Source organism: Oncorhynchus gorbuscha, linkage group LG04, assembly GCF_021184085.1.
Source record: "Oncorhynchus gorbuscha isolate QuinsamMale2020 ecotype Even-year linkage group LG04, OgorEven_v1.0, whole genome shotgun sequence".
Taxonomy (NCBI): domain Eukaryota; kingdom Metazoa; phylum Chordata; class Actinopteri; order Salmoniformes; family Salmonidae; genus Oncorhynchus; species Oncorhynchus gorbuscha.
In genome coordinates, this window is record NC_060176.1 from 54263985 (window position 1) to 54286264 (window position 22280).

The following is a 22280-nucleotide window of genomic DNA, read 5'->3' on the forward strand; positions in this document are numbered from 1 at the left end:
GTATTTGTTTGGATGGTGAAATTGTACAACTGTTCTCTCCAGTCAAACCATGTGATAAGTACGTTATTAGAAAAGGACCCAACTCTTACCAGAATTTGAACGGTAAAAGGAAGCAAGTTCCAGACAGGGTTTCGAAATCAGTACAGGGAAACGAGCAACTGTATTTGGGTGATAACCGTTTGACCAATATGGATTTTCTTTGAAAAATATTTGACAAATGGCATGCTCAAGAAATGTTAATCCGAGCAAATGGTCCTAATTAAAGTGTATAAATGATTTTTCGTTTTGACAGACGAGCAATAATAATGCAAGTTTAGAATAATATATGTATATAGCAAATGGATCCTATAACCTATTGCGTGTTCGGAAAACAATTCTGGTAACTTATTGTTCAATTTGTGGTCTGGTATTAGATACTTTTTTTTTTTTTTACTGTCTAAAGGGGCGAGACCATTTTACGTCATTGCATCACTCAATCAGCACCTCGGTCGGACTCTAAACAGAAGGCTTCGGTTGGGGAGACAACTCAGCAGTGTCTGTGGGATTGTTTCTATTTAGCTTTTCGTCAAAGAAACGGTTCATACGAGAGTGCCACAGGTAAGGATTGATGAAGAGACTTGCATCCGCTATCTCACGTTAGCGTCATGGTTAACCGGGCGGGACCTCAGCCAGGTCAATGAGCCCACAACAACCCACGGAGGAAAAGGGAGTTGCTAAGCCCCATCTTAGCTCACGGCTACATCGTTTAGCCTACTGGAGGTAGAAGAAACCAAGCCAGCCACTACTACCTGGGCCTTCAAGGTTAGCTAGCTAACAACCGGTAACTAACCACATTTTCAGCATGTTTTGATTTGGAGATTATATGTTAGTTAACAGAAGACGTGATTTTATTTTTTAAGTTTTTTTTTTTTACCGGAGATCATAATCGCTAGTTCAATACCGGTTGTCCGTCAGTGGTGACATTGCAGTACGATTCGGCGTTCGGACCTGTGATTCCGTCAGTATAACTAGCTAACGTTAACGTTAGTTTCCTTAGTGACGTTAATGGCAACCCATTGTCAGTGTGCTATGTTTGCTTGGCTTAGGAAAGCTAAAATAGTATGAAAACGTAGCAACTGGGTAGCTAACTTTTTCGGAACGCCGTGTATTTGTCAATTTTCTTCTCTAAACTTCACGATAGCCTTGCTGCGAGTAGAGACTGGAAAATGTGTCATTAGTTGAATCACTTTTCTCAAGTGGAATGATAACTTAGTATCGTATCTAGCAAGCTGAGTTGGCAGGCACAGGCCTGGCAGAGTATAGCTACTAATGTTAGCTAACTCGCTTGTGTAGTTCTTTTGCGAGACGATTTACTAGCAAGTATTACAATACATTTAGATTGTTAGCCCAATCGAGTTTTCTTGAAGTTCGCATCATAGCACTTTTCGAAGGTACTGTCAAACGATGTCCAGATGTGCCACCTCATCGACCACCGAAAACAATACACTGGAATGGCAATGCGTCAGTGGGACTATGACACGTGGGAAATCTCCCAGGGAACCTTTCGAATGGACAATCATGAAGAACAACTCAAACTCAACGAACCATTTGTCTCTTGTCAAGCTTGCTTGTTTATACCTTGCAAGCGAACTTCAAGGAAATGCTATTCGGTAGTGGAAAAAGTACCCAATGTCATACTTGAGTAAAAGTAAATATACCTTAATAGAAAATTACTCAAGTGAAAGTCACCTAGTAAATTACTACTTGAGTAAGTCAAATTATTTGGTTTTGAATATACTTAAGTATCAAAAGTAAATTGCTCAAATATACTTAACTATCGAAAATGAAAGTATAAATCCTTTCAATTCCTTACATTAAGCAAACCTGATGACATGATTTTTTTTTGTTTGGATTTATGGATAGCCAGGGTCACACCCAACACTCGGACATAATTTACAAACTAAGCATGAGAGGCAGTGGGGATGACCAGGGATGTTCTCTTGATACGAATTGGACCACTCCTGGCCTGCTAAGCAATCAAAATGTAACGAGTATTTTTGGATGTCAGTGGATTTGTATAGAGTAAAAAGTACATTATTTTCTTTAGGAATGTAGTGGAGTAAAATATTATACCATGTTAGTGATTACTATTGTTGATACTTTGTACCTAAACTCAGGTCAAGATAATCTATTCTATGAATGAATGACATTTACATTTTTGTGTCAAATCGCCAGTTGGCGACCCATCCCTTACTTATGGGATTAATTGACACACAAATAAACATTAAATTGATTCACAGTGATAATTATTCCTGTGTTTTGGTCAGTGCACACTGCATAAAGAAATAACCATAACCTACTATTATGTATTTATCTAAGCAATATTAGTAACTGTGTTTCAAGCTCTGAATGCTGATATATGAGACCGTATACCACAGGTTTGACAAAACATTTATATTTAGTGTTCTAATTACTTTGGTTAGCAATAAGGCACCTCAGGGGTTTGCTATATATATAGGGAAAGGGGGGGATACCGAGTCAGTTGTCCAACTGAATGTATTCAACTGAAATTAGTCTTCCACATTTAACCCAACCCCTCTGAATCAGAGGTGCGGGGGGCTGCCTTAATCAACATCCATGTCTTCGGCGCCCGGTTAACAGTGGGTTACTGCCTTGCTCGGGCAGAACAACAGATTTTTACCTTGTCAGCTCAAGGCTTCGATTCAGCAACCTTCCGGTTACTGGCCCAACGCTCTGACCACTAGGCCACCTGCCGCCACATGGCCAATATACGATGGCTAAGGGCTGTGTCCAGGCACTCCGCGTTGCGTTGTGTGTAAGAACAGCCCTTAGCCGTGTTATATTGGCCATATACCACAACCCCTCATGCGTTATTGCTTAAATAATAACCATAGAGTAGTTAAAATAACATAACAAATGAATACAGAAAAATTGAACGGAAGACGTGTAAAAATATCTGTGACCTTGACTTGGTTTCAGTGCTTCTTTGACACTGATCATGCTCTCATTTGAAATTCTTCAGTAATGATTAAATGATAAACCTGTTTGGGAAACATTTGATCATGAAAAATCATCTGCCTAATTGATTGAGTTCAGCAGAATGGAGAGAACTTCAGGCTCAGGTTTCTTTTTATGCTTGGATCAACGTCCACCAATAAGGCTCAAGAAGTTTGGCCTCCACCGGTAATAGAAGCAGGTGCACCGACCAAGGTGCACCGACCAAGATGCCCAAGAAGTGAGGACATTTTGGTATTGGCCCTGCTCTGAAAGCTCATTTGAATTGCTAGACTAGAGCAAGATGATAAGTAACAGAAAGTGTGCCAGTGAGCTGACCATTTATTATTGAATAATATCTATGGCATTGAGTCTGGTGTTTGACTACTGTCTCTGATTTACAACAAAACCATCAACAAACCATAACATAACATACAAGCAATTCGTTTAATGTGTAATTGTTTTCACATGAATCTGCTAAATGTTAAAACAAACCAGCCAGTCTTTGATCTCATATTTGTTTAATCTTTTGATCCAAGAAAGTGCTCGTTGTCTTAAACTCCTGCTTTGCTCACTGTACTACTGATGTTTCAGAATTTAGTCGATCCCAAACTGAGCTGTCTGATTAGGCTATTGTTTATGATTTAATATGTACATTTTCTATGCCTTTTATGATGAAACTGGCCCTTAAAAAATACAGTTATTTGGTATTACAAGTAAACCTGACAATGCTTCTTGAATGTCCTAAAGTTGAGTTTTTTTTTAAGTGCAGGCAATGCTGGAGGAAAAATGTGTCTGTAATGAGCCTATTTCACAACCAAGCCATGAAAACAACTTTAAATGTTTGTTTTTTTGTGGGGGGGGGGGGGGCATTAGGCCTAACTCAACTCTAGCTCTAGAAGACAAGTGCTGAACCAGGCTGGTTGTGTTTGTGTTTGCCTATCGAAGGTTGTAAGTGGGGAGGTATATGTATTGGGGGTTGCAGGATCCTGCCTTTTTGTTAACAGCTAATGAAGTGCCTGTGCTCCGCACACCTTCTGCTGCCATCACTAAGGTGGCTATATAATGACCCCAGTAGATGTTTCCTCAAAGAGAAGAGCTGGAGCATGTCTTTAGTGCACTCAATATGTGGTGGGGGGCAGCAGGGGTGTGTTTGATTCAAATGTATGATGTGTTCACACTTTCTACAGTCGAACAGTTACAATATTGGGAAGCGATTTAAGGGAGGACAGGGACATAGTAGGCCTTATGATTGGGCAAATTACCAAGAAAACCTATGAGAGTGCAGATGGCACACAGCTCAGCTCCTTCCATTGTTTGTGATTATAGCCACTCGCTCGGGCAGGCTCTTCAAGAGATGTGGCAGGTGCCAAGGCTCTTCTTTAAGCTAAGCCTGCCCATTGGCTGGTGCACGAGTCAAGACTAGTCAAGTGCTATTCAATAGCTGTCTTTTAGACCAAGAGCCTTAAGTCCCATGCTGAGTGTCCCTGCATGTCCCTGAATCTCGTTTTCAGCATGCAATTGTTAACCACACAAAGCATATAGGGCACATTGTTTTTTCTGCACTTTAATTTCCCATAGCTTCATGTTTGTTACAGCACCCCACAGAATATAGTAGTACTAACATGGTTATAGCATTGTAACAAGTTATAGTTACAAAGAAAATATGAGGTTATTTGCCCTGATTTTCTTTCCTTCCATTATAGGCCTAATTATATTCTTGGTCTTTTCTTAGGAGGGAAATCGGCAAGAAATCTGCATCAATACACTAGCATCACTGGCATTTCCATTGAGACAATGATGGGAAGAATGGTTTGCTTAGTAAAAGGTTGATGAGACAGCCAATTGCATTGCTATTGTGGTGCATTTAATGCAGAGAAAAGTTGGACTATGTTCCCTGGCACAGATATAAATATATTTTCTCCGTGGTAACCTGGTATTTCCCGCTGAATCCGGAAGTGTCATTCAAAGCATTATAAAGCATATAAATAGGCCTATGTCTGGATTTGATAAGAGCTTTGATCGAAAATGTAAGACTGACGCTACCCGATGCTGATAAGCCATACCTTAAAGACATTTTAAGGATCCCTAGTCCAAATGATCATGCCGGTATCCAATACATATATGATATAGGCTACTGCACATTACACAACTCTATGCTCTCTTGGGTAAATAAATGAAACTAGCTCCTGTAGGCTAATCTTTTTTTAATGTAAATTCTATTGCTGTGCTGTATTGTATAATATGGACTGGAATTACGTACATCGTTCAAACCATGTTAAAGCAGAGAACTTGGGATTATGGTGCAGCACATGCAGCCTACAAAGTTACAAGTATAGGCTAGAAAATTTGATTTTCATTTTGAAATATAATAGGGCCTATTTGTATAATTAATAGGCTGACTCATACACAACATGACCAAAAGTATGTGGACAACTGCTCGTCAAACATCTCATTCCAAAATCATCGGCATTCATGTGGAGTTGGTCCTGCAATAACAGCCTGGGAAAGGCTTTCCACTAGATGTTGGAACATTTCTGTGGGGACTTGCTTCCATTCAACCACAAGAGCATTATTGATGTTGGGTGATTAGACCTGGCTCGCAGTTGACTTTCCATTAAATCCAGAAGGTGTTCGATGGGGTTGAAGTCAGGGCTCTGTGCAGGCCAGTCAAGTTCTTCCACACAGATCTCAACAAAATATTTTTGTATTGACCTCGCTTTGTGCACGGGGGCATTGTCATGCTGAAAAAGGAAAGGGCCTTCCCCAAACTGTTGCCACAAAGTTGGAAGCACAGAAATCATCTGGAATGTCATTGTATGCTGTAGCGTTAAGATTTCTGTTTACTGGAACTAAGGGGCATAGCCTGAACCATGAAAAACAGCCCCAGACCATTATTCCTCCTCCACCAAACACTACAGTTGGCATTATGCATCTGCCAAACCCACAATCTTCCGTCGGACTGCCAGATGGTGAAGGGTGATTCATCACTCCAGACAACGAGTTTCCACTGCTAGCTCTCTTTACACCACTCCAGCCAATGCTTGGAATTGCGCATGGTGATATTGGTCTGGTATATGGCTGCTCTGCTATGAAGTTCCCGACGAACAGTTCTTGCGCTGACGTTGCTTCCAGAGGCAGTTTGGAACTCGGTAGGGAGTGTTGCAACCGAGGACAGACCATTTTTACGTCATTTAGCACTTGGCAGTTCCATTCTGTGAGCTTATGTGGCCTATCACTTCGCGGCTGAGCCGTTGTTGCTCCTAGACATTTGCACTTCACAATAACAGCACTTACAATTGACCAGGGCAGCTCTAGCAGGGCAGAAATTTCACGAACTGACTTGTTGGAAAGGTGGCAGGCAATGACACTACCTGTGATTTCTATTGGCTGCTTTATTTAACATTCAGAAAACAAGAGCTTGTGTACCTCTTCAAATAGTATATTGGTATAAGAAATGCAAAATAAAATGTCCAGCAAGCTATTCTAGTCTATATTTTCCTACATGGGACTCCAAGAGCTTAAGGAGCAACACCAGCGGAGCTCAGGTGCGTGCATATTGTGCAAGAGACAGAGGCTATAAGTTAGAAGCTTATTATGCATAACCCATCATTAATTACCTAAATATAAGGCTAATACTGCATTGAACGTATACCTGATAGGCTACCTGGTAGGCTAGGACATCTCAATCAAGAACCGGATGATCTATTTGAATGGAATTGATGGAGAGAAAGATTGCGAGAGTGCTTGCGCGGTGCACTGATTTTAAACCAACGATATTCGAGTGATTCGAGTGTTTTTTTAATTTATTGCAGCTGCAGTGTTGTAAAACAGCCTATCTTTACAATTTAAAAAATTAAGTGACCCCTGAAAGCCAGATGGAGATGGGTCAATAAAACATGCATTCAGACTATATTAGAGGTCGACCGATTATGATTTTTCAATGTAGTTCATTTGTAGTTAATATAATATTTATAGGACTATTTCTCTCTCTACCATTTGTATTTCATATACCTTTGACTATTGGATGTTCTTATAGGCACTATAATATTGCCAGTGTAACAGTATAACTTCCGTCCTCCTCCTTGCCCCTACCTGGGCTCGAACCAGGAACACATAGACAACAGCCACACTCGAAGCATCGTTAACCATCGCTTCACAGAAGCCGCGGCCCTTGCAGCGCAAGGGGAATAACTACTCCAAATCTAAAAGCGAGTGACGCTTGAAACAGTATTAGCGCACACCCAGGTAACTAGCTAGCCATTTCACATTGGTTACACCAGCCATTAGGCTGATAGGCTTGAAGTCATAAACAGCGCTGTGCTTGCGAAGAGCTGCTGGCAAAACGCATGAAAGTGCTGTTTGAATGAATGATTACGGGCCTGCTGCAGCTCAGTCAGACTGTTCTATCAAATCAGACTTAATTATAACATAACTGTTTCCAAGTGCATCCATTTCTCTGAGAAAGTTAATTACTCTTTTTGCCCTTCATGAAGGGAATGGGGAAGTGGAGGGTACAGTACATTGCAATTATTCATAATAAGCAAATTAGGTGTCATTTAGTGAGGCTTTTTCACCACTGATGTCAGCAAAAGTATATTGTACAGTGAAAAAAGCAAGGTCCATTGCCTTTTTCCTGCATTCAGAGAACTAACTAACTGTCAGAGCGATGCTTCCCTACTGTGCAGGGTTTAGCTAAGCCAGATATGCTGTAGATAAGCTCCTGCAACAAGTAATCATACATGGAACTCGATTATCTCTATGTTTTGGGCCCTCAAATCAGTTTCAGAAGTACATTTGATTTACAGAACACGTCCTCTTCCAGTCCCCACCCATGTCATGTATCCGAACAGAGCATCAAGGTTATGTTTATGTTTACAGTGCCGTCTTCATTGAATAACTATTTGGAAGTACAATAGCTTGCTGGTCCACCATTCAATGTGATTTTTGATATCTCCTAAATTTACAGCTTGCACTGGTGGAGTTCATTGTGTAAATTCTTAATAAGTGCTTACTTTCTGCAGGTGGCATGTGAACCCAGTGCCATAAGAAACATGTAATGAGACACTAAAATACAAAATGTCTGCACACTACAGGAAGTGGGTCAAACAAGCGCTTCAGCAAATGATCCTGGTTTGACAGTAAGTTTAAATTTAAACAAATCAAAGTGAATTAATTTAAATTAACCTGGATGGGAATTATTTTAATGAAAATACCCTGACTAGTAACCTAGTTTAAGAAGTTGGTATGGTAACTTTTCCATAGTACCATGTCATTTTGCATGTTCATCACTAGGATATGTGAATTACCCAAAACCTGCATTGACAGAACATTGGTGTTTGGCTGCCTTCCTAACTAGAGATTAGAGTGGGAGTCAGGAGCAAAGGATTAGGCCTGCCATTACCAGCTGACTACACCGATAAACTGAAAGCTGAGAACATTCTATCACTTTCATAGGCACAAGATGTCCACAGTTTCTAAATGTAAGGCTCAGGTTTTAAGTCTAGAAATTGCTGGTCTATTTGGGAAAGCAAGTTGACTTTAGCATTTTCTATAGATTCAAGACATAAGAAGTTTGCGACGCAATGTACGAGATGTAGTCATGTTTTTGGGGAGGTTGTTTTTGTTTAATACTGTTACAGCTTTGACAAAGCCGGCCTAGACATTTGGGGCAAAGTGGTGGCTATTTTTTAATTTGTTATAGAGTAGAACAGATAGTGAGTAGATAGTGAACTTATCTTAAATAGAACAGGCACAACAATAGATAGACCCTTCTACTCTTTCTATGTTTCCTCTCATTATTTGCTGCCACAAAGATATCAATCATTTCTGTGATTTTTCCTTGAGGGCCTGTGCTCGTCCTCCTGACCTCGGGGCACAAATCAGTGTCATTCAAAGACACAGAGAGGGAAAACTGGAGTGCTGCAGGGAAACTGGGTCAATGCTGCTGACTCACCCTTTATTCTGTGCTGCTGAGAGATCTATTTTGACATTCAGGCAGATGTGTGTTTGTGTGAGAGAGCGCGCTGGATAGATCTAGGCTTTTGTGTCTGTGACTTAGCTGCAAGATCTATTTTTAATTATTTTAGTTAGCAGTTTTCCTTTATGCAAGGCGGCTTGATAATGTTAGATGCTCTCACTCGGGGCTGGCAGCATAATAGTCAGGGAAATGGAAGTTGAACTATTCCATTACTGATGTTGCCTCACGTTATAGCCTAAACAGTACTCCAGATGTAGAACGGTTGTGTAGGCAAATGGTTCCTATTGGATGACATTCTGTTGGACCACATACCTCCTACTACAATAATAGTGCATAGTTTGTGTTGCCATAGCAGCAGTACTGCAGTAGTGTGTGGTTGACCTCCAGGGGTAAGGTGGTAAAGTGATATGTGCAGGCTGGAGGCTCACTGCCCTCGCCTTGCTGTCCACCTGCTGCTCTGTCTCTTAACCACAGGCATTATTTCAAGGCTTTGGAGTTCCTAACTTGGTGCAAGTCTTAGCAGACTATCAATAAAATTCAGTCTGACCTACCTTCAGTACCACATGTTGCCACCTCTGGGCCAACGACTTCATCAGTTACTATATTATTAATGCTATTTCTCACATGAATAGTATCCTAATTCTAGTCTTATCTATCCTTATTGAGAAATCTTTAAAAGACAACACAAACATTTCCGGATTATGTTAAGGTCACTCTTTCATTGTCAGTCCGGTAGTAACGGGTAGGCTAGACCCTTGTAGCATCTTTAGCTATTAGCTAAAGTAGTCTGTCCTGTAGGAGGGCTGCTAAACACCCTACTCCTTTATGTTTATGCACTAATCCCTCCCTCTTCACACAAACTCTACAGTTTATGGTGAAGAGGGAGGGCCCAAGACTCTGGCAAACACACATTAACACAGCAGAGCACGAGTGGTGGGAATGTGAGGAATTTAGAAAGATGTCATTGTGTTTTAAATTAATGTAATGGGCCCATTTTTAAGAACTGCTTAGTAAAGCAGTGAGGGTAGAACAACATGGTATTGAGCAACAACAAAAAAAGAAGTGTACTCTGGCTGACAAGTAGGGGCCTTTATGTCTGGTGTTGAAAGATGATTTATGCTCTGGTCAGGTGCCTCACACTGTCTTACACAACAACAACAAAAAATCGAATATGAGTGCAAATGAATAGTACTGGGGTCGTTGATACAGAATACTGATCGACTTTGCATGTGTGAGAGACTGAAAGGGAAAGGAGAGAACTTGTTTTCGTATGGTGGTGACAAATGCAGACACAGAGACACTAGAATGTGGCTTGGCTTGTGACTGAGTATTTTTAGTATAGAACTCACTGCGACGGGGGGAGAGATTCTGCTTGTTGTGATAACCGACTGCCTACATTGACATAAGATCATTTGAATGTCGAGGACAGACCATTCAGCCCATCTATTCTCACCATTAGTCCACTGTAAACAGTAAGCCTTGGCAGTGTCACCCATGATGTTGAAGTTGAACCAAATGAACAAATCAATATAAGAAGCCAGTGTCTTGAAAGTAAAAAAAAGTAAAAAGTACAAAATGGACCAGTGGAACAACACTCCTTCCTCCTTTCCATTTAAATGAAGTAGTCTATGGTTATTGAACATCCCATTTCCTTTTAATGTGGTTTATTATCATTAGTAGTCTATGCAAAGTAAATAGGCTAATATTTAAAAAGTGCATACTGTACAAAGCTGTTTGTTGCACTAATGTATCTCCTTTCTCTTAACAGGGTCCTTTTTTCCCTCCCTCGCCCCTTTTTCCTGTCTTTTTATTTGTGGTTAATTTATTTTGGTGCTGCTACTCAGAGAGCACTGTCATCTCAGCGGCTGAGCACAACTACGTCGATGGTTTGGGGTCAGCCGGCGCCCACTGACGGACAGAAAGGCCCTGTGGATTTCACAGCACACAGAGAGGAAACATGAGCACAGCCAAGCCCAGCGGGCTCAAAGCACCCAGCAAGATAGGCAGACCGACAGGGGCACCAGCCACCAAGACCTCCCCTTCCACTGGTAAGAGCTCCTCCTCAGCACCAACGGCTCACATAGCCTGGCTGCTTCTCATTCCCGGCTGTGGGAGCTACAGCACCTAACCTCTGGCTTGGATGTCATCAATCGGCTTACGGTTGCAATAAAAGGGGCTTTACTGCTTCATCAGTCTGGATCTGCTGATTAGATTTGATGTAGACCTTATGCTGTAGACCTTATCAGTCACTGGCCATTTTGGATCCGTAGGCTGTAGTGTTTACCCCTAAAATCTCTCCAATATGGTGGATTACCTATATTTTTCAGCAGGAGAAATTGGGTGAAGTGAGTCTACTAGAGGCTTTAGACACAGCGCTCTTTATCTTGCCGTGTGAAATGTGCTGCTATTTTGTTTCAAATCGTTGACAGTCAGAGGTCATGTGAAAATGTGACTGTAAAGTGTGACCTAATGATGTCATCCAATGAACAATTATTTGTACATTGGTCAGCTGTTATTAACATTTGACCAAGTTTATTTGTATATAGAATATCAGGCAACAGTAATTGTTGACGGTACATAACATATGGCATTATGGGGTAAGAGTTTGAAAGTATTGAATAACAAGGTAAATGTGTCATGTTCTGTGAGCTAACTCCTTCATGTTAGATCTGTTAGCTCAGTGAAGTTGTCTCACTGGCAGTAATTGGATGTTTTCCACCCGTTTCCCTGCAGCCGGACCCAAAGTAGTCGCAGCCGACAAGTCCACTCCAGGTGGCGGTGCAGTGGGGACGCAAGATGGCGGGGAGAACTTCCAGGTCGGGGAGCGGGTGTGGGTGAATGGGAACAAACCTGGCGTGGTGCAGTTCCTGGGGGATGCTCAGTTTGCACCAGGACAGTGGGCTGGCATTGTGTTGGATGAGCCCATTGGAAAGAACGATGGCTCGGTGGCAGGGGTGCGCTACTTCCAGTGTGAGCCCTTGAAGGGGATATTCACTCGCCCCTCCAAGCTGTCCTACACAGAGGGCGAGGCCAATGGGACTCAGACAGCACCTCCATCCCGGGCTGGGTCACCCACCCCCTCCACCACCAGCCTGGCCTCTCACACCCCCTCTGTCAAGAAGGCCTCAACTGCAATGCCCGCCACTCCAGCCTCCAACCTGGCACGCACAAACAGCGAGTCTATCTCCAACCTCTCAGACACCGGCTCGGTCAAGAAGGGGGAGAGGGAGCTGAAGAATGGAGACCGTGTTTTGGTATGGCTTAGTTCATTAACACTTTGAAAGCAGCGGTTATTTTGGATCAGGCAGATTTTATCCCGAAGCTTTTATCCCGATGCTTATTTTTCTGCACCTGCTCGCTAGTTCATCTTTGCAAGTTGGTCTCAAATGTTCCCCCTCTCCCCTGGGCAAGCCCCGGCTCCACCCCCTCCTCTTGCCCCTTGTGTGGTGACTTTGCCGTAAATACAGGCTGGTCTCAGAGTCACATGACTGACCCCTTTCACCATGGTAATCACTCAGGAATGTGTCTGCAGAACAAAGTCTCCACCCACCCACCTCACTCCCAACTTCTCACTGACCAATGAGAACGTACGTTCTAACACGCCTCCGTGAGCTCAGTGTCTGTGTATAGTCACTCGGTTCACAGCCAAGCTCTGTCCTCTTATGAGCACCTTCCTTCCTGAGTGTTGGCCAAGGCCCCTCTCTCTTTCTCTCATAGTCAGCTTCAGGCTGTGTAACATATTGTTTTGAGAGGAAGTGTGTCACTGACGCTCAGAGGAAATGTGACAGGGACTGTCCACAAAAATACCATATATAGTAACAAACTAAAACAAACTCGTCTGGAGATACAATATCAAATATTCACTTGAAGGGAGGGTGCTTTTCTCACTTCTCCCTTTAGAGAATTGGGAAAGTAAATGCTGACTATGCATTTATCAGCTCTTTGATGTTGACAGGTTGCATGTATTGATGATTATTATTATGTCCTGTTGCCTTAGTGGTTTTATTGCAAGCCAAGTTAGTTACCCTCTAGGCGCTTGGATGTTCTTTCTGTAATGAAAAGTGTTGTATAGGTTAAATGATTATTGGTATTATTTTTATTAGGCTTTCCTGTACTCTTTCTTTGTACTGTCTCTGCAGGTTGGTGGCACAAAAGCTGGTGTGGTTCGCTTTCTTGGTGAAACTGACTTTGCCAAGGGAGAGTGGTGTGGTGTGGAACTGGATGAGCCCCTGGGGAAAAACGATGGGGCAGTGGCAGGAACCAGGTAAGCAGACCAGAGAGGATTATCACACAGGTTTGAGAAATATGCCACTCCCTGGTAACCAATTTGCATAAAAGAGAGTTAAGCACAGCCCAGTCTTATGGGTATTATTTATATATTGTAAAACATTATTTATTTATTTTAGTTGGCACTGACATGTTTTTTTTGTCTTATGCCCTTAATTTGTGTTTCCCCAGATACTTTCAGTGCCAACCCAAGTATGGCCTGTTTGCCCCGGTCCACAAGGTCACGCGCATTGGCTTCCCCTCCACCACGCCGGCCAAGACAAAGACCACGGTGCGGAAGGTTGTGGCCACGCCCTCAGGCCTGAAGCGCAGCCCCAGCACCTCTTCCATCAGCTCCATGAGCTCTGTGACCTCCTCTGTCAGCGCCAAGCCCAGTCGCACAGGCCTGGTGAGAAACACGCGCACGCTCACACACACACTCAAAGACACACACACATAAGTGCCCACACGTACACACCTGCAGTGTAAACAAGATGTCTGTTCTTTAATTGGGTCTTGTCTGGTAGAACTCCATCCCCCAATTCACCAGTCTTAAACACTCTTCTCCGTTCCCCCACCACAGCTGACAGAAACGTCATCACGGTATTCAAGGAAGATCTCTGGCACCACAGCAGTTCAGGAGGTGCTGAAGGAGAAGCAGCAGCACATCGAGCAGCTGATGGCGGAGCGGGACATGGAGAGGGCAGAGGTGACCAAGGCAACCACCCATGTGGGCGAGGTGGAGCAGGAACTGACCCTGCTGAGAGATGACCAGGAACAGGTCAATATGCACTCTCCCTTATGGCTTTTTATTTATATATATATAAACGTGTGTGTGTGTCCTGTCAAAACCCTCAGGATTATTTACACACACATTCCCCACAGATAAGATCCAGGACGTTCCAGCATTGGAACTCTCATTAGCAAAAGTGTATTATGTCATGCATGACAATGACAAACCTGGCGCCATGAAAACACCTTAGTGCTGTAACTCAATCAAACACTCATGTCACATAAACCTCTGCACTGTCATCTGCTGTCAATGCTCAACACTGTAAATAAAAAAAACATATTTGCTTTTTTACAGGCAGCTGTCGGATGTATAGCTGCCTTCGATAGTTTTTTCTTGGGTGTCTCAGGACCTATATTCATGACCTGTTTAAATGAATACATATTCATGTGTATCATATGAAGATGGAGGCCAAGATGGACCAATTACGCACCCTGGTGGAGGCTGCTGACAAGGAGAAGGTTGAGCTGCTCAATCAGCTGGAGGAGGAGAAAAGGTGAGGCTTCAGAGGGGTGTGGGGTGGTGGTGATGTATGTGTATCAAATCTCCACAGTGGAGTGTTTAATTTAGAACCTAGAATTTGATTCCATGTTCAGATTTGAAACGCTGTTTCAGACCTCTTGAGCCATGATTCCTTTTCAGACCTCTTGTGTTCAATGTTTCTGAGCTATAATATGAAGTGTGCTCTGTGTGATAGAAAGGTGGAGGACCTTCAGTTTCGTGTGGAGGAAGCTTGCATTACCAAAGGAGATCTGGAGGTAAACACACACTGTTCTACACACACTCCAGAAATATGTATATGGCTTTTCTTTGTATGCACAGAGAAGAATCTTTGATTCACATTCCCCTATTTCAAGTCGAAATCTGCCCCTAAGTGACTTTGATGCTGAGGTGTATCAGAAATACACCAACGCTGCAGCTCATCAGGACTGCAGTTGAAACTCCCTGTCTTGTCAAATTGGGACATTTTGAGGTAAACGCATTTTTGATGACAATGCAGACTGGAGTTCCTCTCTGGAATGAAGTCACTCTGCAACATCCCTGCTCCCGATCACTGAGATTAGAGTGGTGCAAAATGTGCCTTATAGTTTCTAACGTAAGGAATTAATATATCTTACCGACGGTCACTGTTTGGACACTCTGTATGCATTAGATCAACATTTTGGCCTCCGGCTTGGGATTTTAAGTTGGCATGGTAGTGATCAGTGACATCTCCTTAAACTAGAATGCCAAGGACTGAGCCGTACATATTCTCTCCAGTCCTGCCCAGTTCCCACAGCCATCTCATATGCCCTGTAAAATGAGACTCTGACTGAAATCTCATTCTCTCTATGGTGCTGATGGCACTCACAAGTGACAGCAAGGCCATCCATTCCCACATGGAGCAGGGTTGTGTCAGAATCAGATCTGACTGAGCCTGGCTCTCATGTGCTTCTAGTATCCATGAAGTCATGCTACTGCGCATTGTAGAGGGTCAGCCTGAGCATGGCACTGCGCATACTCGCTGATCTACAAATAACGCCCCCAAACTACTATTCCAAATTTGCACAGTGCCTTTCTCAGGCAGATCTGCACAAATCTGGAGGTCTTTCTCATTTCACGACTATGTAACATGTAGAAATCCACACAGTGGGAGTCACATAGTTTGCTTGAAGTGAACACCTGATCCGAGAATAATTTTAGGAATTTGTTGGTGTTTATTTATTTCCTGTGTTCCACTCGTTAAGAAATACCAGACTAAGGTTAGCACAGTGTTGTTCCCCAACACATCTCTCTAGTTCTATTTGATGGGAATGAGAAAAGGTGGGCAATTTTTTGGGAAAACAACTAACCATTTCTTGCCTCTCCCTTGGCAACCCATATCTTTGTTTACGGCTCAGATACTCGTAAGCAAGTGGGCTCAGGGTGGCTGTTATAACATGAATTTGTAAGTCGCTCTGGATAAATGACTTAAATGTAAATGTAATGAACATGATTTGTCAATATCTACCCCACAGTGCCACTACAATTGGGACCATCCCAATTACCCTGAAGGCATTCCACTACAAAAGTTATCTTTAAAAATGAGTCCCACAGGGTTAGAAGTAATACCCCTTTTTTATCTTATTTTGTTTGCGTACTAATGGTCTGTGTACTAATTACTGCAACAAATGTATTAAGCACATGCATGCAGCTTTTAAAAACAAACTTACAAAAAAAACTAAAACCAAACCAACACAGCAACAGTTGACGGTGTACTAATGTTGTCCTCTACCTACCGCAATCAGTGATGTTACTGCTTCTGTGTCCTTTCCTCCCCCTGTCCTTCATGTTGGCCCAGTGCTAAGCATGGAACCACTGGAGATGCTCCCCTCCACCATCTCACAGTCTTGTCACAGGCTTGACCTCTGACCTTCCCATTGCAATCTGTTGAAATCCAAAGTAAATGTTCTGCACTTGGTAGCATTGAATTATTAGGGGCATTTTAACCTTAATGTATCCGTTTTGTGAGGGGGAGGTGTTTATCAGATGGGGCCTACATTATAAGATTACTAGTCCATTTTATATGTTTTGCCCCATATTCTACCGTGTTTACTGATTTTTTTTTGTCTGTTTTAAGTTGTTTATAAATGTACATGGGTTTTTGGTATTTCTTTATTGATCTACTGATCAGTGATCTTTACAAATGGGAGCAATCCCAAAAGAGAGAGAGAGAGCAGTGTTGCTGTCCCTTTTCTGTGCATGAAGGCCCTCCATGTCATGGGGTAAAGTGGGGGGGTGGAGGGGGGGGGGTCTCGTCCATTTAGATTTTCACTCATTTGCCGGCTCACTCACTCAGTTCACACATGCCTCTATGCATTCCTTCATAGTCTGTCCCTGTTGTGGTTCACCAGGTCATTCTGCATGTATTCCTCTGCATACCCATAAGCATAACACATCTCCCCATTTCCCATGCTCCTTCTCCCATATCCTCATATCACCTTCCTTCAGCAACATCCCCAATGCTCACCTGTGCTAGGCATGGGGTACCCTTCCCCTCCCATCCCCACTCCACCTCCCTCCACACCCTCCTCCACCCACCTGCAAATCTTCCCACCTCCCTCTTCCTCTCTGTGTTGGGCTGGCATGTGATAGTGGCACTGGTTGTGTTCTCTTCCTCTCCCTTCTTTACTAACAGACGCAGACCAAACTGGAGCATGCCCACATTAAGGAGCTTGAACAGAGCCTGCTCTTTGAAAAGACCAAAGCTGAGAAACTCCAGAGAGAGTTAGAAGACACTAGGGTAATGGATCTTGCTCTACATAGCGCTGCGTTTGGAAAGAGGGGTGGAGTGGGGATGGGGCCAGGGTAATGTTGAAAATATTGGGATGGGGTACAGAGGATCTCCAGATAGCTGTACCACTGGCTTCCATATGCTGTTTTTCTGACCTCTGCCTTAGAGGTGTTGGGAACGGTAGGAGGCAATATTTACAGTGCCTTCAGAAAGTATTCACACCCCTTGACTTTTTTCACACTTTGTTGTGTTACAGCCTGAATTTAAAATGAATTACATTTAGATTTTATTTTGTCACTGGCCTACACACAATAACTGTATAATGTCAAAATGTCTTGAGAAATTTTTACAAATTAATTAAAAATGAAAAGCTGAAATGTCGTGAGTCAATAAGTATTCATCCCCTTTTGTTATGGCTAGCCTAAATAGGAGTAAACACATTTTCTTAATAAGTCACAAGTTGCATGGACTCACTCTGTGTGCCATTATAGTGTTTAATGTGATTTTTTGAATGACTACCTCATATTTGAACCCCACAAATACAATTATCTGCAAGGTCCCTCAGTCGAACAGTGAATTTCAAACACAGATTCAACCACAAAGACCAGATGGGTTTTCCAATGCCTCGCAAAGAAGGGCGTTTTAAATTGATGTATTTCAGTCCTTGACTTATAATGTTCTGTACTATGTATAATGTCATGTTTCATGTGGACCCCAGGAAGAGTAGCTGATGTCTCTGCAGCGTCTAATAGGGATCCTAATAAATACCTATTGGTAGATGGGTAAATAAAAGCAAAAAAAAATCAAACATTGAATATCCCTTTGAGCATAATCAAGTTATTAGTCTTTGGATTGTTTATCAATACACCTAGTCACTACAAAGATACAGGCATCCTTTCTAACTCAGTTGCCGGAGAGGAAGGAAACCGCTCAGGGATTTCACCATGATGCCAATGGTGACTTTAAAACAGTTGCTGTGATGGGAGAAAACTGAGGATGAATCAACAACATTGGAGTTATTCCACAATACTAACCTAAATAATAAAGTGAAAAGGAAGCCTGTACAGAATAAAACAATTCAAAAATATGCATCCTGTTTGCAATAAGGCACTAAAGTAAAACTGCAAAAAATGTGGGAAATACTACTCTTCATATTTTCATGCATGGTGGTGCCTGTATCATGTTATGGGTATGCTTGTCATCGGCAAGGACTAGGGAGTTTTTGGGGGGGATAAAAATAAACGGAATAGAGCTAAGCAAAATCCTAGAGGAAAGCTTGGTTCAGTCAGCTTTCCAACAGACACTGTGAGACAAATTCACCTTTCAGCAGGACAATAACCTTAAACTCAAGGCCAAATATACACTGGAGTTGCTTGCCAAGATGACATTGAATGTTCCTGAGTGGCCTAGTTACTGTTTTGACTTAAACCGGCTTAAACATCTATGGCAAGTCTTAGAATTGTTTTGTGCAAATATTGTACAATCCAGATGTGCAAATCTCTTAGACTTACCCAGAAAGACAGACAGCTGTAATCACTGACTCAGGGGTGTGAATACTTATGTAAATTATATTTCTGTATTTAATTTTCAATACATTTGAAAAAAATGTCTAAAAACAACATGTTTTTACTGTCATTATGGGGTATTGTGTATAGATGGAACAATTTGGGTTGTAACAACAAAGTGGAATAAGTCAGGGGGTATGAATACTTTCTGAAGGCACTGTAGCTGTATTTGAATGTCACTAAGTAAACATTGAATGGTGTAGTTGTCTAAACTTTTTACTTGCTAGCAACTAATATTATCTATTGGCCTTATCCGTAGTTCCAAGAACCAATTTCAAAGTTGCTTTATAATATGCAGCATCTTACGCTGGCTTTCATTTTCTTCCCATTTTGTCAAACATGAACCATTCACATTCCTGTGTGTCACCAGTACAGCAGTCTTAACCACTTTACTGCTGTCACTGAAAACATTTGAAAACATCAGGGTTATTTTTTTTACTATACTTTTAGTTTAACTATACAACAATTTTGTTCTTTTTCGATTAGGTTTTACCCAGAGAACGGCAAAGCCATCTGATTCTTTTGCCTCTTTCTCCATGTGTTCCTCTGCTCACAGTTAGCTCACAGTCTCAAATACTTTGCTGTTAGGACATGGTAGCCATACAACCATCCCTTATTCCCAGTGGTCCTTTGTCCCCCCCCACCCCTAATCCTACAAGCCCCAATTGCCCTGCCCATCTAGTATCCCCCGCCTCTTGTAAGTCTCTGTCCTACTCCCATCCCGTATCAATTGTTCTGTGCTTCCCTCAGGGGTGTGCGCCAATGCAGGTGTATTCAACTGCCATTCTCAAGTGCCTTAGTCTACTGGTTTTCTTTTCCCCAGGTACTTAATTAATAGGTTAATATCATTAGTTGGCAAGAAAGTCTATCTGGTTTTATTCTGGTCTAAATCGACCCCTGATTAAAAGGTAAGGATGAAAACCAGTAAACGCTGCAGCACTTGGAGTGTTGTTCAATACAAAATAATTACGTGTGAGGAATGATATGGTTTCATTTTATATCCACTAGAGGGCAGTGTAATATTTCAACTGTAGGCATCCTATGTAAATGTGGGATTGCACTGTTTACTCGCTTTACGCTACTACTGCAACTATGGTGGACATCTGTTTCTATAGGACCCTCTTTGAAAAAGATTCCTCCCCGTAGACCTTTCTGATGGCAGGGGGATTCAACAGCTACCCTTTTTTCCTGTCAGTACATGTACAATCACAATGTTTCCAAAAGTTGAAGAACACAGTTTTGTTTGAGCCAGAGTTGTGCCATCCCATAGGTGGCCACAGTTTCAGAGAAGTCCCGCATAATGGAGCTAGAGAGGGACCTGGTGCTGAGGACCAGGGAGGTGGATGACCTTCGGTTGCGTCTGGAGGCCCAGCAAGAGTCAGAGGGTTCAGACTCCACTACCTCCCCTCTCTTGGAGGAAGTGAGCTCTCTGAGGGCTCAGCTGGCTTCTCAGGAAGACCAGCAACGGGTTGAGCTTGCCGGGATGAGGGAGAAGCTGGCAGCGGAGGAGAAGGCACACAGTGAGGCAATGGCCCAGCTCCAAGCCTCATCCACCAAGATTTCCACTGACAACGAGCAGTTGAAGCTACACGTCAGCCAGAACGAGAAGGAGAATGCAGACGTCATAGAGCTGTGGAGCTCTAAGCTGGAATCTGCCATCGCCTCTCACCAGCAGGCCATGGAGGAGATGAAGGTTTCCTTCAGCAAAGGGGCTGGCTCCCAGGCAACGGAGCTGGTGGAGACCAAGAGTGCCCTGGAGAGGCTGAAGGTGGAGCACAAGCAGGCACTGGAAGAGGCTGGGGCCAGGTGTGTAGCAGAGGCTGCAGCCCGGGCACAGGAGACGGGGGAGCTCAACAAACAGCTGCTGATCATGTCAGAGGAGAAGGAGCGCCTGGAGGAGAGCCTGCGGTCCAGTGTGGAGAGTGCTGAGGAGCAGCACCTGGTGGAGATGGAGGATGTGCTAGTCAAACTGCACACTGCTGAGCTGAAGGTAAAGGAACTGGAGGAGCAGGAGGCTAAGCTAGTCCAGCAGACCCAGAACAGTGCCAAGGAGGTCCAGGAGCAGGTGGCAGCTATGGAGGCTTTGCGCTCCCGGGCAGGCCAAGGTAACCAAGAGCTCCAGAGTCTGAGGACCCAGCTGGAGGAGACCCAGAGACAAGCTTGCTCACAGGGAAACAAGGTAGGTCCATACCCATGCCATCCTCCCATTGTCCGTGTATCCAGTTTCTATTTTACGTCCATGTGAGTTTTCCATAAATATAGGCATGAATTAAATACAACTGGTATGTCATGTTATGATTTACCCTTACCTTCAGTCATTACTTTGTTTTATTTGGATTCATTTTTAGCTTGTCCTTCATATTCATAATGTCACTCATTTATCCCCCCCCCCAAATGTCCTCCATGTCCATGGTGTCATGCCCTGGCCTGTGGTTGTAGGTCAATGAGTTGAGCTCTGAGCTGGAGGGCAGGCAGCAGGAGATCCTCTCCTTGCAGCAGAGCCTGACCTCTGTGCAGCAGAACACGGGCTCTCTGGAGCAAGAGCTGGGCAACCTGGTGAGTACTAGCGCTTATGTGGGGTGGTGAGGAGCCAGGGAATGGGATTGGGTGGCCTTGCGTGACTGATGGGACTGTAAAGCCTTAAGGTAAGCTCAGTTAAGGAAGAGCATAGTATTGAAATGCTATCTTTTTGTTTTCATGGGAATGATAAAGTATCTACCTATAGGTAGACCTTCAATTATACACTTATGATGAAACTTGTGTATAACATTAGTAATTGGCAACCATTTTGAGGTTTGTCATGGAATACCTTTCTGACTAAAGCATGCATGGATGGTATTCATCAAAGTTTTATTTCCTCAGAAACAAAAACTGTCAGAAAGCACAGACGATCAGACTAAGTCAACACAAACTATGCAAGGTAAATATATTTACTTTGACCATGTTGGTCCTGTAACGTTAGTCTTTGTTTTCTTATTACTTGGGTTACATGTGTTTTTATCAGCAAGACGTATCATATTCCTAGAGACAAAATGTTGACTTCAAGCTAATTTAATGACTAATAATGATGTGGTTTTATAAAAAATTATGTTTTATATTGGTCCACAGGGCCATGCAGTACACAGTAGATTAGTACATGTAGTACATGTATTTGTGCTGTATGGTGCTAAGAGCTTGAATGATGCAAGCTAATAGTGTGTCTCTTAATTCTTTCTTTCAGAGTTGCTTCAGAAGCTTGGTGAAAAAGAAGAGCAGTGCACATCGCTCTCCACCAAATCAGATGCTCTTAGAAGCCAACTTGCAGGTCAGAACACCGGCCAGCACTGTGGTTGTTAACCTATAGTACACACAGCTCCGTTCTCCCGACATGCGTTCAGTTATGTAACCTACACCAGGCGTCTCCAAACCTGCTGTTTGTTGTTGTAGTGTTTC

The 22280-nt window shown here is 42.9% G+C and overlaps 1 protein-coding gene across 6 annotated transcripts in view; it reads left to right on the forward strand.

The window, feature by feature from the left end:
* Positions 1-398: 398 nt before the first annotated feature.
* LOC124034300 (CAP-Gly domain-containing linker protein 1-like) overlaps positions 399-22280 on the forward strand; it is a 49958-nt gene continuing 28076 nt past the window's right edge. The window contains exons 1-13 of one of the 6 annotated variants that reach the window (XM_046347299.1): positions 399-820; positions 10743-11022; positions 11708-12228; positions 13114-13238; positions 13433-13649; positions 13824-14021; positions 14435-14526; positions 14728-14788; positions 17188-17292; positions 20119-21027; positions 21288-21404; positions 21711-21768; positions 22069-22152. In XM_046347299.1, the coding sequence (XP_046203255.1) occupies positions 10932-11022; positions 11708-12228; positions 13114-13238; positions 13433-13649; positions 13824-14021; positions 14435-14526; positions 14728-14788; positions 17188-17292; positions 20119-21027; positions 21288-21404; positions 21711-21768; positions 22069-22152 (2578 nt within the window). In that variant the 5' untranslated portion in view covers positions 399-820; positions 10743-10931. The remainder of the gene's footprint in view (positions 821-10742; positions 11023-11707; positions 12229-13113; positions 13239-13432; positions 13650-13823; positions 14022-14434; positions 14527-14727; positions 14789-17187; positions 17293-20118; positions 21028-21287; positions 21405-21710; positions 21769-22068; positions 22153-22280) is intronic. The other 5 variants (XM_046347300.1, XM_046347302.1, XM_046347303.1 and 2 more) reach the window with 5 other exon arrangements.